The 17,468-nt window shown below is 42.9% G+C and overlaps 1 protein-coding gene across 1 annotated transcript; it reads left to right on the top strand.

The window, feature by feature from the left end:
- Positions 1-538: 538 nt before the first annotated feature.
- SLC3A1 (solute carrier family 3 member 1) lies at positions 539-16,448 on the top strand. Its single transcript, XM_076334435.1, has 10 exons — positions 539-1,433; positions 2,706-2,885; positions 4,024-4,178; positions 5,248-5,373; positions 8,689-8,808; positions 9,830-9,954; positions 11,274-11,466; positions 12,288-12,434; positions 14,882-14,998; positions 15,862-16,448. Exons 1-10 carry the CDS (start codon positions 1,007-1,009, stop codon positions 16,300-16,302), a joined length of 2,031 nt encoding a protein of 676 aa, XP_076190550.1. The 5' UTR covers positions 539-1,006; the 3' UTR covers positions 16,303-16,448.
- The last annotated feature ends 1,020 nt before the right edge of the window (positions 16,449-17,468 follow it).

Raw genomic sequence — 17,468 nt, 5'->3', positions numbered from 1 at the left:
TTGGCAAGTGTATATTGCTTTGTGTTTCCTTCAGTATGCCTGGGCAGAGGGCACTGGCTGGAGGGGCTGGCTTGGGGGATGTGGGCTTGCTGGCTTCAGGGCAGCTGGCCCTTAGGGCACACAGACGTGTAAATCTGTGCATGCTTGTGCAGACTTTGGGCAATGCTTTTTCCTGGCTAGAGTAGTAGTCAGGGGGGAAAAACGGAGAGGAAAAGTCACTTTCCTTTAAACAAATTTAAAAAAAAGGGGGGGGGATTTTAATAGTGGGTGGTGGGTTTTTCTCTCGAGTCTTGCTTGTGCCTGTGCAGAGCTATCCTGACCTGACCTGGGGATAGCTCTGGGTGTAGCAACTTGTCACATGCCGTGAATCGCAGGATCGGTATGTGCCTTATCGTGGTTACTGCTTAGGAGTTGTGGGTGGGCTGGGTTGGGTTAGTTTGGGGGGGGTTGTTTTTCTAAGCTGTGAGAAACGAAGCGCAACTGGCCTTTGTATCTTTTCTTCTTAGTTTGTATTGTTGCTTTTGGGCCAGAAGTTGTCAACTCCTCGTTCTTGCTGTCCATATTTAAATTACTCATTAATGCTCAGACTGCTTTAGCCAGGGGAGACCATGACCAGTCTGGAAAGCTGCATATTTACTAAATGTTTTATTGGTAAAAATCCCAAATTTTCCCCTGCTGTCAAAAGGAAGAGAAGTTTGAGGTACTGGGGAGAGCAACAGTAAACGTAACTCTGCTCGGCTGATATGAGCGATAGGCTTGCCTCCCTGGAAAACTGTTTTCTTGTAGCATTTTGTTATCTTGCTGAAGATGCCTATTATGCTGAAGAGCAGGAGCACTTTGCCCTTTTTGACTCTTTTTGAACTTTGACCAGTTGGTCAGGATTGATTATAAACCCAGATGCTGATTACGCTGCTTCTCATTTCACTGAACAAAGGTGTGTTGGCTTCCTTGCTTCCACACCTCCTTGCTGTGGCCGAAGTCTCCAGGACAAGACCCATGAAGTAAAATGGTGGAGGAGGAAGCTAAGAGCTTACCTATGGAGCTGAGTGAGAAGGGGGGTGTGGAGAACAATGGATTTGTTCAAAATGAGGCTTTTGATGTCAAGGAGACCAATACCAGTAGCCGAGAAGAAATGCCAAAAACGTGCATTGTTGATGTGGACCCAGCGGCTACGGAGGGGCTGGTGTTGAAGCCCTATGCAGGGATGCCAAAGGAAGTCTTGCTGAAGTTCTCCAGCCAAGCCCGGTACCGAGTCACCAGGGAGATTCTCTTCTGGCTCATAATCGCCGCTGCCCTCATCCTTGTGTGCGCTACGATTGCGATTATTGCTCTCTCTCCAAGGTGCCTCGATTGGTGGCAGGCCAGTCCTATTTATCAGATCTATCCTCGTTCCTTCAAGGACAGCAACATGGATGGGAATGGGGATCTGAAAGGTGGGTGAATTTCCGTTCTTGGTATGTGCAAAGCTGTGTAGAAGTAGTTGGTGTGTGTATATAAGTGTGTATATACATGTGTATATGTACTTAAAAAAAATATAGATAGAGAAATTTCCCGATAGAGAAAGCCACCCTACTGGAGAGAGGAATAAAAGTTGTCTGACTAACCATCAATGGCAATTCATGTCGTCTTTAATAGATCTAGGAGCTTCTTGCTCAAGTTGTTAAATCTAAGCCCGGAGTTAGCACAGATGTTTAGAGGTGGGGCTGGGAGTGAGTGAGCAGCAGCACAGCTGCTATCAGAGTAAAATATCTCCACAAAACTGAGGTCAATCAGGAGGACGGGTGGTGCTGAGCACTTTGTCATATTAGGTTGGCTGCTGTTCCTTAAGGAAAAGTGAGACAAATAAAACTATGAAAGAGGAGAGAAAGATGTGTTACTTCTTGTTCATGGTCTGGGTGGTTTTGAGCTCTCAGGAGTGCATTGAGAAGGAGTGGCTGAGAAGAAGCCACTTACCAGTAGCTTAGCTGAGACTAAGTTTCAGAAGGGGAAGGCTCAACACCGTAACAGACAATAAATTTCTAAACAAGAAGCACTAGCTATAACATACTCTACCAGCAAGAGAAGAGAAGAAACTGCTTCTATAGTTGCATGCCAGTAGTAACATGCCAGGAAGATAGAAGAGATTTGGGTTTAAAAAAAAAAACAAAACAACAAAACCAAAACAACTAGGGGAGACTGGAGTAAGGGGTCTTCAAACAAACAAACAAACAAAAAAAACAACCAGAAAAAAAAACCATAAGAGACTTTTCCTAATGGCAGGGAAAACCTCGGATCTTTGCATCAAAATTGTGCTTCCCTTTGCGTGGTCTGAAGATGAATTGATGTTTCTTGAAATGGGAAAGCAATGCTGTTGCAGCATTTTAAGAAATATAGGAGTTTGTTTTCAGAAGTGAGTCTTAAATTTATTAAATGAAATTGTAAATCTTTTTATAATACAGAGTAGAAATTTGCTTTGGTCTGATTTTTTTTTTTAAATTCCTGCTTTATCTTCCTTGTAAAAGTGGCTTTGAATGGCTTCTGTTCTGCGATCTTATGCTATCCCTGAAGAAACACCAAGATTGCCCTGCTGCCTGAGATCAGTGGAAACAGAGGATGGTTATGTACCCCGGGGACCTGTGTACCACCTTTGAGAGCCCACGGCAAACATACTTCAACAGAAATATTTTGTCTTTTCTAAACAGATGACACCCTTTTCTTTTAAACAGGTATCCAAGAAAAACTGGACCATATCACGTATTTGAATATAAGAACCATCTGGATCACCTCTTTCTATAAGTCACCCTTAAAAGACCTTGGATATGGAGCTGAAGACTTCTATGATATTGATCCCATGTTTGGATCAATGAGCGACTTTGATAATCTGCTTGCGGCCATACATGATAGAGGTAAGCTGCAAAAACTCGGAGCAAAATAACTCTACTAAAAAGACGTTCATTCGTATTATACAGGTGTACCTTGTAGTGCTAGGTTATGATCTGAGATTTCAATTTGTGCATCTGGCAATTCCCCCATGGTGGCGTTGAGCAGAAGCAGATGGAGGTGCCAGCGAAGGGTACGCGTTAGCTCCGCAGCAACGCAAGCTCTGCGATGGCCATTTCCTGCCCTTGGGCGCTGGGCTGGTGCTGGGAGCAGGACCGAAGGCGAGGGGAGTTACAACAGCAGCGTCAGGCTGCGGTACATCCTCTGCAAGGCATGGTCCCTTCCAAGGGTGTTTGTGGGTGGTAGGGCTGACATACTGTCCGTGCTCCCTGGTGCACATGGGTGTGGGCATCAGTAGTCCAACGGGATCAAGGCTGAGATGCAGTTGCTTCTGACTTTGAATTTTATGATTGTTTTCCTGCTTTCTGGAGAAAGCAGGAAAACAAGTACGGGGTTGGGAGGGAACATACGCTTCCTTCCTACGATTGCATCCTCGGTTGGTGCATTTATTCCTTAGACCAAATGTTTGCTCAGGTGTTTCCCCTTACGGCTGTTGGGCTGAATGGAAAATGATTTGCCAGTCCCAAAAACATTTGGGATTTCAAAAACTGTCTAGCCTTTAAGAAGGGTGAGGAAGAATGTGTGTTCGCTGATGCTAGACTGGTGAAGTGGCTTTCCCACCTGGGAGGTGGGAGGCAGATGTTGAAGTCAGTGGAAGTGGTTCATAACAGCAGAAATCGGTTCTGATTTTTCTTCCCCCTCCTTTCCCTCCCCAGCAATGGGCAGGGGGGAACAGCACCAGCAAGATGTGTAGCAGCTACTTGCAGACTCTCATTAGACTAACTGCATCAGTAGTCTGGGGCTTTTTGTTTGTGCTTGTGCATTCCCGTCTCAGCAGCCAACGGGGCTGTGCCGGCTCAAAATGTAATGCGCTCACCAGTCCCTCGAGCCTAAACCCTTCCAGCAGGAGCCTTTCTCTTTTGCCAGGCCTCTGGGAAGGAAGAAGCCCAAACAATTCCAATACTGCATTAAGAAAAAATGTGAGCTTTGTCTTAAAAGGTTGAATTTAATATTTTTTTTTTATGGTTTGATTTTTTTTGTAAGGGTTAAAGGTGATAATGGATTTAATACCAAACCACACAAGTGACAAACACCGATGGTTTCAGTTGAGTCGCAATCGGACCGGGAAGTACACAGACTACTACATCTGGCAGGACTGCACGCAGGCTGCTGGTTTGGTCACTCCTCCAAATAACTGGGTAAACACGGGAAGGGACACGTGCAAATCCCAAGCTGGATGCACGTTGCCACATAGCAAAAGCAGCCGTAACATAATTGTCCCAATGTACACTGGGTTATAAATGCCTGTTCAGAGGTACAAACTGGTGTTACTAAACGAGCTAGTGCAGATCAAGATTTAAACCAGCTCAGGGTGGAGGGGTTCCTACTTCAGATAGAATTTTAAAAGTGACTTTTGTTTCTTTCCCTCAGTGTTAAACCTTCAGTCATTAAACAAACAAAAAAAGGGATAGTTGTGCACAAGTTGTTCACAAGTTGTTCTCGCTCCCCAGACACCAAAGGGGGCGACTCTGCTCTAGAAACTTCATCTTGGCTCCTCTGAAATCATAGTTGGTGGGGAGGGAAACAAAACAGTGTGTTCCTGGGTTTTTTCCTTTTTCTGGAAGGTGATCAGGCCAGAAAGTGGGTCACCTATTTCAAATATATTTATTTGAAATTTGAACTTGATGGGTGTGTGATTAGGAACATGTATATTCTAAAAACTCAAGGCGGAATTCATCTTTTGTACTGGCTAGTGTCATTTCTGTTTAAACTTAGAGTCTGAAGAGCTATCTTAGCTTTTGGGACTTTTTATTACAGAGATGATAAAGTTAACATTTTAACATGCTGACTGTTGTTGGCGCTTCAAAGGGATAATACCAGATTGCAGAAAGCTCTAAGTTAACTAAAGCTATTTTTAATAAGTTTTAGGAAAAACAATTCCAAAAGAAATGTTCCCACCCATGTTTTCCCCTCTATTCTGAATAATTCCCAGTGAAAGTCTACTTAAAAAAAAAAAACAAAACAAAAAAAGAATGAAACAGAACATTGAACAAGAAATACATGTGGCAAAGCATGACTAAAGGGAGAGCAACTAGCAGAAGGAAATGTAAAATATAAGTACCAAAATTACTCAGAATTTAGTCTGTTGGTTAGGCATTTTGTGCTTTATTATATGCTTGTAATGCACCACATCTTAAAGTATGCATAGGAGTAAATGTTTGTTAAATTAAGAGTTCTGATTATTTCCCCCCTCCTGTATATGAGCAGGTGAGTGTCTTTGGGAATTCCAGCTGGCAGTTTGATGATGTGAGAAAGCAGTGTTATTTTCATCAGTTTGGGAAAGACCAGCCAGACTTAAATTTTCGCAACCTTGCTGTCCAACAAGAAATCCATGTAAGTATGTAACCTGCTGCTGCTGCGCCAACAGCAAAGCAGCTGTTTCTACACTTAATTTCTCTGATTATTTGTGCTACACAATTTACAGGCTAGTTGGAAGTAATTCAAGGATTGCAGCATATGTAAACAATTGAAACAAAAAGGTGTCTAGACAAACATTAAGTTTATAAGCAAAATTCAAGCTTTATGCTGTAATGCGTCCAGTATTGGAGCTACTTTGCTTCAAGTCTTTTTAATTTAAAAGCAAACAAGCAACCAAAAAAAAAAAACCCCAAATAAAATTCTCCTTGAGTGGAATTACTGGCTGTGGGTGGTGTTGCAGTCCTCTGGATTTTAAGAAGGTATGACTATTGATTTCTTTTGCTGGCTTAAGTCCCCTGCTCTCACAAGATCTTGCCTTGCAAGATCTTGATGGGTTTTTGGAACAGGCTATAGCACTTTACAAGGAGCTCCCTTTCCCTTTCTCTTCCCACTAAAGGCTATCTTAAAATTGCTTTGATGCTTCAGGAGCTCTCTACTTTTCAGCCTAACCTTATTCGCAAGCTGTTCACGCTTAGCTCTCTATGAACCAAACCTGTCCTTCAGCTGAAGTAACTCTTCCCACCCTTGTTTATGCTTATTTGTTTTTCAGCTCTGATAACATCCCCCTTCAGCTTTTGTTAAGCTAGATTAAATGGGGCGGGCTTTTCCAGTCTTCCCTGAGGTGAGAGACTCTCCATCCCTTTGCTTAGCTGCTGCTTATTCCTCGCAGCACTTCCAGCCTGAGGGATTTTCTCAAATGCAGATGGCCAGAATTAAACAAATTTAACAGAAGAGACGTCTAGGCAGAATCTTGTACAGTGGCATAGGTAATTCTCTCTCTGTGTCCTAAGATTGCTGTTACTTGCTTTGAAGTTGGTGCTAGTAGTCAAATAATCCAGCATGACTGCTGTCTGGAAGCAGTTAACTGCTATCAGCTGTAGTCTCCGTCAGGAGCCAAGGATGAAGGCACTTAGTGCCTTTGGATGTTATATCAAGGACGACAATTAATGGAAGGATTGACTGGAAGGTAAAGTGGCTCTTGCACTGAAGCTTGTGCTGAAACAGAGCTGAATCACTCAAGTGGAGAGAAGTTTTTCTCTCTGTTGTTACAAGGAGCTGTTAATTAGCCAGTCAAATGTGGGGATGGCACCTTGTTTTAGCAAAGAGATGTTTGCATTTTCAAGGAAGTGAGGCAATGCTGATTTGAATTACAAGGAATGCCTGGGCTTGTGGATAAGGGGGAGATGGTGAGTTTCGATCTGTCTACATCTCTGGTGACTTCACTGGGGAGAGAGATGGACAGCCCTCACAGCGAGAGCGCTTCACCCAGGCAAGGCGGTGCTCTGATGAAACCTCGTGCCTGTCTGCATCGTGTCTCCCAGCAGACAATGTAGAATTCATTAAAATATGGGGAAGTGGGCCTGAACACGGGGAGTCTGACAATTGCTGCTTCTTTCTTTTTTTTTTCTTTAAGTTATACCCCATCAGGTAGTAGAGCTACCTCAAGTGTTTCGATTTAGTCCTTAAGTGTTCGTTACTTTGTACTGTTGAATTTTAGTGTATTTCTTTGATGGTAGTCTTCACAGCTGCCCAGTTCTACTGTGATCGTCTCACTGCCTGGGGCCTCTCCCCTCACCGCGGGTACTGCGTATGCATGAAGAAACAAAACACTTTTGGTCATACTTGTTAAGTAAAGCATGAAATGAGATGCTCTCGAGGCTGATCCTTGAAGAACTCCACTAGTAACCTCTCTACATCTTGGTACTTCCCTTAACACCACGTCTTTCCACTCTCACTTTTTTCCTAGCATCACACATACTTTTCAATGGTCCTGGCTGATGTTTTTTTAATGATACCTGATACATTACTGAAGCTCCGGTAGCAAATAGATGCTGCGTTTCCTATGCAAAGAAATGAAATGAAAATACTAAGTTTGGCCTGATAACACCAACCTTTGGTAAATGCTTATGAACATCATTAATTGCTCCAGCATGTTCAAGAATAATCTTTGTCTACTATTTTAATTCAAAATCCTGTTTCAGAAGGTTAGGGCTGTGGGACTGCGCAGAAAGCAAACTTACTCTACCGAAGAAGCTCCCAAGCCTTTGGTTTAGCCAAAGGGTATGTGGGAGCAATGAAGCTTAGCAGCCACTGTGCTGTAGCTTTCTTGCATAAGTAGAAGTAGATCGGTCTCGGCAAGTACCACGTCAGTCCTTGGTATTTGCACTGCTGATACCTGGTGTTGCTTTTGTCATGAGTACGTGCATAAACACAAAGTAATTTCTGGTGGAGTCAATATTGGACAGACACCGTATCGAGAGCTGCTGCTTTCAGAATGGCTCTACGAGAAAGTACAACTTGGTGAGGTGGAGTCTTTATTTGCCAAACAAAAAAAATCTGTAAGGCTTGAGTGTGGACTAGTTCTACTCCAGCCTATTCAGGCAAGAGTACTTCATACATTCAAAAAAAGGTAATTCAATAGCTGTATTTAAAAAAAAAAAAGTTTTTGTCCTCAGATGAAGAAAAGCATCTGGTCTAACAGAACATTCGCAGAAAACACTCAAGAAGGACTGAACTTTAGAGCTGTTTGTTAAAACTAGAGCAATTAAAACTGTAGTAATATAATAGCTACTGAAGTAGGATATAATTTTACTAATAGTGACTATTTGATAGTCACAGATATCACTAGATATCTGAATTTGATAGTGAAATTATAAATCGATAGCAGTTAACTTGGAAAATAATTTTTCACGGTCCTGCCAAATCAACAAATAAGCCTGAAAAGAAAATAAAAAAAAATCACATCATTCAAATAAAATAGGACAAATGTTTTAAGAGCTCTGTTGTATAAAAAGAAAATTGGTGGTGCAAGGTCTGTGCGGAACAACATATTCTTGCATATTTGAATCAATGTGTTCTAATTGTGTGCAGCCATGATGGGTGTTCACCAACAACAGCGCTTAGCACGAGCCCAATTGTTGTGATGGATGAGATTAGAAACTTTCAGTGAGGCGTGCCCTGGCTTCGGTCTCCTGAATTACGGGAGAAGTAAAAAGACCAGTCTTTTTCTTTTCTATACTGGATGAAATAATAAGACATGCTCTATTTAGATCTGAGTTTGACCTTATATCGACAGGATTCCCTTTAACTTCTAGTAAAATTTGAAATACAAATTAAAAAATAAATTGTTACATATTAATACCTACTAACAGGTTTAGTTTTCTTTTTAAGTATGTACTCATTTGAACAGGATGGGCTCACTTGGAATTCTCAACTTTTACCTTTGTCTAGGATATTATCAAATTTTGGCTCGGCAAAGGAATCGATGGGTTTAGTTTCAGCGCTCTTAAATTTCTTTTAGAAGCAACGCATCTCCGAGATGAGCCTCAAGTGAACAAGTCCCAGAATCCAGTAACGTATATGTTCTGTCTTTGCTTTTTCCCCTGTATTTCCCACTGGGGCAAGAGAGGGTATGTTTTTACTCTTTTGGGTCTTAATTACGGCTTTAGGAAGAGCGGGTCAGTTGTGTCCCTTGGAAGGCAGGTGGCTCCTGGGTGCTCTGCAGAAGGAGCACATACAAGAAAGAAGCCCCTGGGCTGAGGGTGTAGGTCAGCGAGATGCCCGCAAGCAGGAGCGCAGTGGGTGGGAAGAGAGTTGTCCGTATACACTTCATAGTTCTGTTCTGACACCATTGCTTTGAATTTTCCGTTTAAAATAATTTGCTTTTCAATTTATATCCTAAAAAGACCAGTCTCGTGATTTTAATAGTTGATTGCTTGTCTTTGGGGAGCCCACTACAGGAGGTAAGCTCAGAGCTCTTGCCCGCTTGGCATCCTGTAGCAGTCACTAGCACGTATTTCTTCTACATTGCTGGTAGGAATCAGAGTAAAACAAAAAACCTCGTATTGGCAATATGTCACAGTGAGAGGTGGCCAGACACATTCAGGAGCATGCACCCTGTTGCTAACGCTATTTGCTTGTGCTGAGGTAGTGAACTTGGTGACCTTCCCAGATAGTGCCAGCACTAAGACCGTTCCCCTGCGGAGCTGGGGATCACATAAAACTGGTCAGCTCCACAAGTATCTTTGCCTTTATAAGTTACGACAACAATGTTGTCCATCTTTCCAGCCTGGTGTGTGGCCACAGCACCTGCTGTGCTTGCTGCTGCAGATGGGCCCGCTTGGTTAGCGCTGTGGGTGGACTCTCCCTCTTGAAGGACGGGATCCAAAATAATCAGCCCTCTGCTCTCCTATCTTTAGAGTTCCCCAAGTGCAGTTCAGCTCTGCGCTGTTAGTGTTAGCTTGCTAAACGCATTTCAGTTAAAATTTATCTGGACTGGTGCATTGTCTCGGGAAAGGATGGGAAGAATTTGGAGAGTTCTGAAATCTAAAATACTGGTGAACTAGTGGGAAATATTGCATTCTTCTTTAAGGAGAGTATCGCAGCCTATTCCCAGCTCTACCATGACTACACGACCACGCAAGTTGGTATGCATGATATCATCCGTAGCTTCCGTCAAACCATGAATCAGTTCAGCAGTGAGCCTGGCCGATACAGGTAATCATTATTACAGCTGGTGAATTTTTCTCTAATATTTGTCACCCTCTTGCTAGCACTAAACTGTTTTTCTTAATAACATAATATGCCATAAAAAGTTTTCTTCCTCAAATGCAAATAGTGGTGCATAGGCTATATTACCTCTTCCCCAGTGTGTGAGGGAAAGGAAACAAATTGGCCCTGGTAGTTCTGCTGTGTCTATGGACTGTACAAAAGTAAGCAGAAGGGGCGACCATTCGGACCGCAGAGACACTGTAATTAATCAGCCCCGTGGCTGATTTATTGTATAGTATGAATAGTACTGTTCATATCAGACACATAGTCAGAGATTGTTAAAATCACAGAATGGTTGAGTTTGGAAAGGACCTCTGGAGGTCATCTGGTCCAACCCCCCCTGCTCATCAGGGCCGCCTAGAGCTGGTTGCTTAGGACCGCGTCCAGATGGCTTTTGGACATCTCCAAGGATGGAGACTCCACAACCTCCCTGGGCAACCTGTTCCAGTGCCCAGTCACCCTCACAGTAAAAAGTGTTTCCTGATGTTCAGAGGGACCCTCCTGTGTCTCCTTTTGTGCCTGTTGCCTCTGGGCCTGGCACTGGGCACCACTGAAAAGAACCTGGCTCAGTCGTCTTTGCACCGTCCCTTCAGATATTTATATACAGTGATGAGATTCCCTCCCTGAGACCTCTCTTCTCCAGTCGCACCTCTCAGCCTCTCCTCACAGGAGAGATGCTCCAGTCCCTTAATGGTCTTAGTGGCCTTTTGCTGGACTCTCTCCAGTATGCCCATGTCTCTCTTGTACTGGGGAGCCCAGAACTGGACACAGTACTCCAGGTGTGGCCTCACCAGCGCTGAGTAGAGGGGAAGGATCACCTCCCTCGTCCTGCTGACAACATTCCTAATGCAGCCCAGGATACCGTTAGCCTTTTTTGCTGCAAGGGCACATCGCTGGCTCATGTTCACCTTGAGGGACCCCAGGTCCTTTTCTGTAAAGGAAAGCATGGAAATTGCTGGAATGGAGTTATGTGGATGTGGATTCAGAAAGGTAAGACTTCAGTCAGATACTTACAGCCTTTTGTTGACTCTTGTAGACTTTTCTCCAGAAATTTCCAAGAAATATTTCTCCTTGTCTGCTTTACAAAATACTGTTTCTCTGTATTAATCTTTTTTAATGGGGAGGAGGGAAGCGAGCATAATTCTTAATGCTGTGTTATTTTCTAAGTATGTCCAACACCATTCCTAGCCAACACCATTCCTAGCTTCCTTCCGCTCTGTGCAAACCAGGAATGAGCCAGAAAAGGTACTTGTACTTCTTTGTAGGTTTATGGGTTCAGATGGTTATGAAGACATTGAAGCAACAATGATGTATTATGGAACAACTTTTATCCAAGAAGCAGATTTTCCCTTCAATTTCAACCTAATTAACATGAAAAATCTATCGGGCAACAGTATTTTTGAAGCTGTCAACTTGTGGATGAAAAACATGCCTGCAGGAAAATGGCCAAACTGGGCGGTAAGAGTTCTAGACCAACTCTTATAGGAAGGGCTTGTTTCTATAGGTGATAGAAACCTATAGGTGATAGTTCCTCTTACGGTGATAGAAACCTCCCCCACACATACACACTGATTTCAGTGGGATCAGCAGCAGCCTGAGCCCATGGCTGAGCTATAGTAGGTATCCATGTGAAACTCTCAGCTGCTGTAGTTGCAGCCGTTGGCGTTGGCCAGCTGGCTGGCTGTCCTGCCCTTCGGTAACAGTTACATGCCCCGTGCAAGGGTGACAGAAGGGAATTTATGATCGTGCCTCTCCCTCGGTGTCTCCAATGTAGTATGGGGCATTGGCTTAAACCACCAGTGAGGATGGGATTGGTACAATTGTCTTTGCATTGAGTCAGTTTATGGCCAAAGGATTCTGAAAACCTCCCAAGGCGGGGAAGAACAGAGCAGGCAGCTGAGGACAGTTAACTCAAAACCTTGCTGGTCTTTGCTAGGAAGCACGTTTGGGAAGTGCAAGAGATCTTTTCAAAACAAGGACCACCTTCACACAGCAGAGAAAATGGCAGAAATCTGAGGGAACTGTAATCGTGAAGAATTGTTACTCGTCATCTCTTCTCACCTCTGACCCATGTGCTGCTGGCAGGGCTCCTGTGTGCTAAATTATTTGGGGCAGAAGTTTGTACTGGCACCAAGATAAAAAAGATAATTGCCCTCGCAGGCCTGGAGGGGAAAGAAAAAAAAGAAAAAAAAACTTACTACCTTGTTAAATTAGTTAACCAATTTCACATATGCATGGAATTTTATAATGTGCGTTTAACAGAACGATGTTTTCTCCAGGTTGGAAGCCCCAACGCTGCTCGGATTTCATCTCGGATTGGGAAGGAGTACGTCAATGTTATGAACATGCTGCTTTTAACCCTCCCTGGTACTCCTGTAACTTACTATGGTGAAGAAATAGGTATGGAGAACACCGTATCAGAAAATGTAAGTGAAGAGCATATAAACTCTAATCCTGTTGTTTAATTCCGAGTAAGAGAACTTTCAAAAATACAAGAACTTCCTTTTGTTAACCAAACCCAGTCTTTCTTACTGTTTAGATGGTTTTCTGTGTTCCCCACGGCAAAATCACTGGACAGCACGTGGAAATGGCCAAAGACCAGAAACCAAAGCCTTGACGTGTGTCTGAACAGCTAAGACTGCAATCATGGTCCCTGATTTCTGTCCTCTGCCAGATTAGTCTTGCATGGTTTGCAGCGGTGTTGCTTTGCTTCGCTTCAGCAGAAAGGGCAGCAAGTGCCAACACCGGGCCTGGGCTGGTGGTTAGGAGAGGGGTGTTGCAGCCATCCGAGGCAAGAGGAACCAAGTCGCTATCTCCGTCCTCCCACAGAAGTACCCTAATCGCTATGTCAAAGTCCATTGTTTCCCGGCTGCTCTTTAAAGGAAATCAGAGTTCATGAGAGACCGTAGCTACAGTCACCATCTCCTGCAGGCTGCTTTGCTCTGACTATGCAAAGGCACCTGGCTGAGCCACAGCCCTCTACAACGTGCCCAATCCCTGAAGAAGGGATCTCCAGAAAGGGGTGGGTGTACAGACCAGCCCCTGCTTAGCATTGCCCTGGTGGCAAGCAGAAGTGGCGTTTGCTTGTCACACAGGGTTTTTTGATTTGTCTTTTAGATATTTTTCTATAAAGGATTTAGGCACCTGAGCCTGGGAACCTCACTTGGTCACAACTACAAGTAACACATGACAGGATGTTTGTTAGATTACAGAAATTTTCAGAAGTAAGTTTATTCAAGGTCAAGGCATTAAAACAAAGTGTCTGTGCCCTTCACACTGTGCTGACCTGCATAACTCAAAAGCTTTCATGTTCAGCCCCTGTAATTTCATTTCTTGTCTCTTCCGTGATCATACCTGACTTCTGTTGCGTCTGTTGTCCAAGATGTATGGGCGTGACTGGAAAAGGTCATGCCCAAAAGGGAACAGCTCAGCTCTGCCTCTCGTGACCATATTTGAGCACCGTGAGAACACGGTCCTATGGCAGATGCTGGTTTCACTGTGAAAAGCCTCTGTTAGGGAATGAGACAGCCTCTGATGATGTTACCAACGGTGTTGGCTAGTTTTGTACCAAATGGAAAGAGGTACTTGAAGAAGCACGGGATCATCTCCAGGTTTGTCTGATTGAGATGTGAGGAAATGATTCTCTGATTTAAAAGGAAATCTCCTTTCCTCTGAGAAACACTGAGGTCAAAAGATCTCCTGCGTTTTCTTCCTGCTGCTGCTTACTGCTGACAGAATGATGCTCTTCAGAAAAGTGGCTTGCCCTTGGCTCCTCAGGCTTTACTCTTTTAGTGGCTGCCCTGTGGCTCACGGCTTTGTAACAACACAAACCCACTCTTCAGTCTGGAGAGGAGGAATCCCTGATTAATGGGTGTCTTAGAAAGCTGGAGAGTATTTGCTCAGGGTATAGTTTTTTAGCCCCAGCATTTAAAATGCTTCAGGAGAAGCTGGAAAAGATGAAAGGGAGTGTTACCAGTGTTGAAAACTTGGGATTTTTCCCCCCCTGTTTTCAGAACATGCTAAAAGGAGAAACCTGTTATTTATAATGTCACAAAGCAAAGTGACAGTTTCTTTTGTTGAGCTGCTGTTCTGACAGATTGTATTGAAAAGTGCCCTTTATATGAAAAACAGTTTTCATGGAAAACAAACAAAGTACGTGCAAAATATTTTATGCCCTCTTATATCATTAAATTTAAGTGTCAGATCTTTTGGCAAGCTCTTCAGTAACAATGAGGAAGCTTTTTCAGAATTTTTCTGAATTCTTCAAAATAAGAATTTCAGACTTTCTACATCGACACTTTTTAATCAGCTAAAAGCTGGTTTTCAGTAAAGTTTTTGCACTTGGAAATAATTTTATCTTTCTAACACAAACAATCCTGTCCAAATTGTACCCCTTGCAAATGTAAGCTTGAAGAGTTCAGGTGAAAAGTGCGATGGTTACAAAAGAACAGACAGTGAATAGCATTTACTAGTTGTTTACTGTTATTTTCACAGCATCTCATTACCTCCTATATTCACTCACTATCAGAATATCCTAGCTGTCTTTAGTAAACTTTTATCCAACCGTCTGTTGCAAGGGGAGACAACTCTAGTCGAGTCACTTGGGAATTCCACATTTTACCCAGTGATGCCGTACCCATGAGACCATCCGTTCTCCTCCATTTCAGGAACTGTTTGGATTCTTATTTTCCCTTTAGATTTGGAGCAGGATTACATCCTCCTCATTAAATTTAAACTTAAACCAAAGAAAGCAATGCTGCAACGGTGATCGTTTGGAAGATGTGAGAACATGCTATTCAAGGCATAACTTTTTAATATACTAATCAAAACAAGTAACTTCTTGGTAATGCTCTGACACCGCTTTATTTTCTAGGTGACCTCTCCAGAGAAATCCCCCATGCAGTGGGATGGCGAAGTTAATGCTGGTTTTACTGAAGGCAACAGTAGCTGGTTACCTGTTAACTCCGACTACCGAAGTGTCAATGTCGAAGTAGGTATCTGTATGTGTGACTAACTCTAATGGTTTAAAAATATCTTACTGTATCTGTTTTGCTCTGACTTCTTTTACTTAGTGGGAATTGGTAGTGTAGCTAGTAAGAACAAACTCAAGGGAGGAAAATAAACAGGCACTGAATCCGAACAGATTTTATTAGAAGAGGAAATCCTTGCACGAGCAAGGAGTCTACTTTGTCTATATTCACTTAAGCAGGGCAACTGCAATTGTAACGGAGATGTGGCAACTCGGCTCTTAAAAATTACTAAAAGGATGTTAATATCAAATTGAAATCTGGTCTTTTTTTCACTTCTGTTGCTATAGAAAGCACTGGCCTTGTAACAAGAACTTAACATAGACCATCTCTAATGTAAGTAAATAAAAATTTTTTTCAAGGCAGTTGAGCAGTGAATCAAACAGATCTGGCTGATCTACAGTGCTGACCAGAATTGAAGGCAAAAGAATAAATCGAAGACAGGAAAAATAAAACACAGAACAAACCCTGTGAATTCAGTTGCTTAGACTCAATGAAAAAAGTTCAGTATCGAGCTTTGAATGGCTGTGGCTTTCTCCTGAATAAACGGTACTAAAAGGACACTGTGGGAGGAAGAAATAGGGTTAGTGCTGGGGAAATTCTGTCCTGCCTAATAATCTCTGTCTCTGCCACTCCGCAAGTGCCAAGGAAGTGCATGAGAAAAAGCAGTTTTTCAGTGCAATTTGCAGACAAATTTGAAGAGAGCTACTTGTCAAAACGGAATTCTAATAGGTGTGTTCTCAGCAGACTGCGTGGGTGCGGGAGGCAAGTCACATTTCCTACGTTCAGTGCAAAGAAATGACCCTGTTAACGCTGACTGTTGCAGATCCAGATGACCTGGTCCAACTCGACCCTGAATTTGTACAGAGAGCTAACTTTACTTCGCAACAGCGAGCTACCCATTCATCGGGGGTGGATGTGCTACGTCTGGAATGACAGTAATGTTTTTGTGTATGTGAGGGAATTGGATGGGTTAGACAGAGTCTTTATGATGGTTCTCAATTTTGGGCAGGAATCGACAATAGACCTGAAAGCTATAGTTCCTAGCCTTCCATCTGAAGCTATTATAAGACTAAGTACTAATTTTAGCAATGCTGGTAAAGCCGTCAATACCAAACTAATTAAAACTGAAATGGGAGAAGGCCTCGTCCTCGAATATAAAACAGCAAAGCCTGTTCATACTATGGAAGCTTTTCAAGGAAATTGTTTTGTGGCAGAAAAAGCTTGTTATTCCAGTGCCTTCAATTTACTCTATGTGAACTGTTAAGTGCAGTAGAATAACCAAGCTTTCATGTTACTTTAGGAAATGTTTGTTTCAGGGAAATGCTAAAAAATTTCAGTTTTCTTTGGCTTTTAAAACTTCGTGTACAAAATAAACGTCCTGAAAAATAAAACGGATACCTAATTGTCTTGCATCTGTGTTGGTGATGAATAGGAAAAAGTGTGGTATAAAATCTCCCCTAGGGTCTGTGGAGAAGAAAAGTAAACCTGTCCTAAAAAGCTGTCCTGTTTAAATGTGTGCATTTTTGTGAGGAAGGAGAACAGTTGCTTTCTGGGTGCTGCCCCTTACAGTTGCTAGTCATTAAGAGCTCCTGAGGAATCCAAAGCCTGCGGCAGTTCATAGTAACTTTTAGAAAGTCTGTAGATTTGTAAAACTTGTTCTAAAGGGGTGGCCCTATGTTTGTTAAGACAGGTAAAAGCAAGCAAGACTGATATATAAAGCTGTGATGGCTTAGCTCTTCTCTCAACTCCAACAGCTCTGATTATCCTCAAAGTTACAAAATATAGCTAATAATCCTACGCTCAGGACTGTATTTCCAACTGATTCTGCCTCCCCCCTGCTGAGTTAGAATACATTTGCATTCTCTTATTTCTTTTTCTACCCTAAGGCTGAGGTGAGGTGTGCATACATTAGCTCAGAGTGAGCAACTGAAACAACTCGACTGAACGTCACGCTTGTTCACGTGCTTTGATTTGCATTTGGTGCACCTACAGTGGCTTATGTGGTACAAAGGAAGGAGACGCATTTGACTCAGTGCAGTCTGTTCTGGACACGGGGGTGATCTGGGGAACTTGGTTTCGGTTTGAGGACCTTATGGCCACATAGTGTATTTTCCACCAACTGCTTGTACCAGTTGCTGTTCCTAGGTGTGCGCCATGCATCTATCATAACAAGCGACGTGCAGCAGTTTTGTGCCTTGCTCAGAGGTCAGCTATGGATCAGGCTGCTTTAGTGGGGGCATTCTTTTTGTTTTATCCTCTGGAGGGACTCTGGCATCTCCTTCTGGGGCATTTGTCTTGTCTTCCGGAGGGACTCCGGCACCTCCTTTTTAAGATTACCATGCTAGTTAAGGTTAACTACAAGATTTTGGATCTACTCAGATGAGAGTTCTGCTAAAATTCCTGTTCTTGAGAGTCCATTTTTTCTTTACA

This window comes from Aptenodytes patagonicus, chromosome 3, assembly GCF_965638725.1.
Source record: "Aptenodytes patagonicus chromosome 3, bAptPat1.pri.cur, whole genome shotgun sequence".
In the NCBI taxonomy this organism is placed as follows: domain Eukaryota; kingdom Metazoa; phylum Chordata; class Aves; order Sphenisciformes; family Spheniscidae; genus Aptenodytes; species Aptenodytes patagonicus.
Note: the sequence above shows the minus strand (reverse complement) of the source record. Positions and strands in the feature narration are given on the sequence as shown.

Bases quoted from the DNA above. Each gene is read 5' to 3' on its own strand.
- SLC3A1 (XM_076334435.1), top strand. From the start codon at position 1,007: ATGGTGGAGGAGGAAGCTAAGAGCTTACCTATGGAGCTGAGTGAGAAG. The intron at 2,886-4,023 runs GTAAGCTGCAAA...TTTTTTTGTAAG, and splicing joins TGCGGCCATACATGATAGAG to GGTTAAAGGTGATAATGGAT. The intron at 14,999-15,861 runs GTAGGTATCTGT...TGACTGTTGCAG, and splicing joins ACCGAAGTGTCAATGTCGAA to ATCCAGATGACCTGGTCCAA.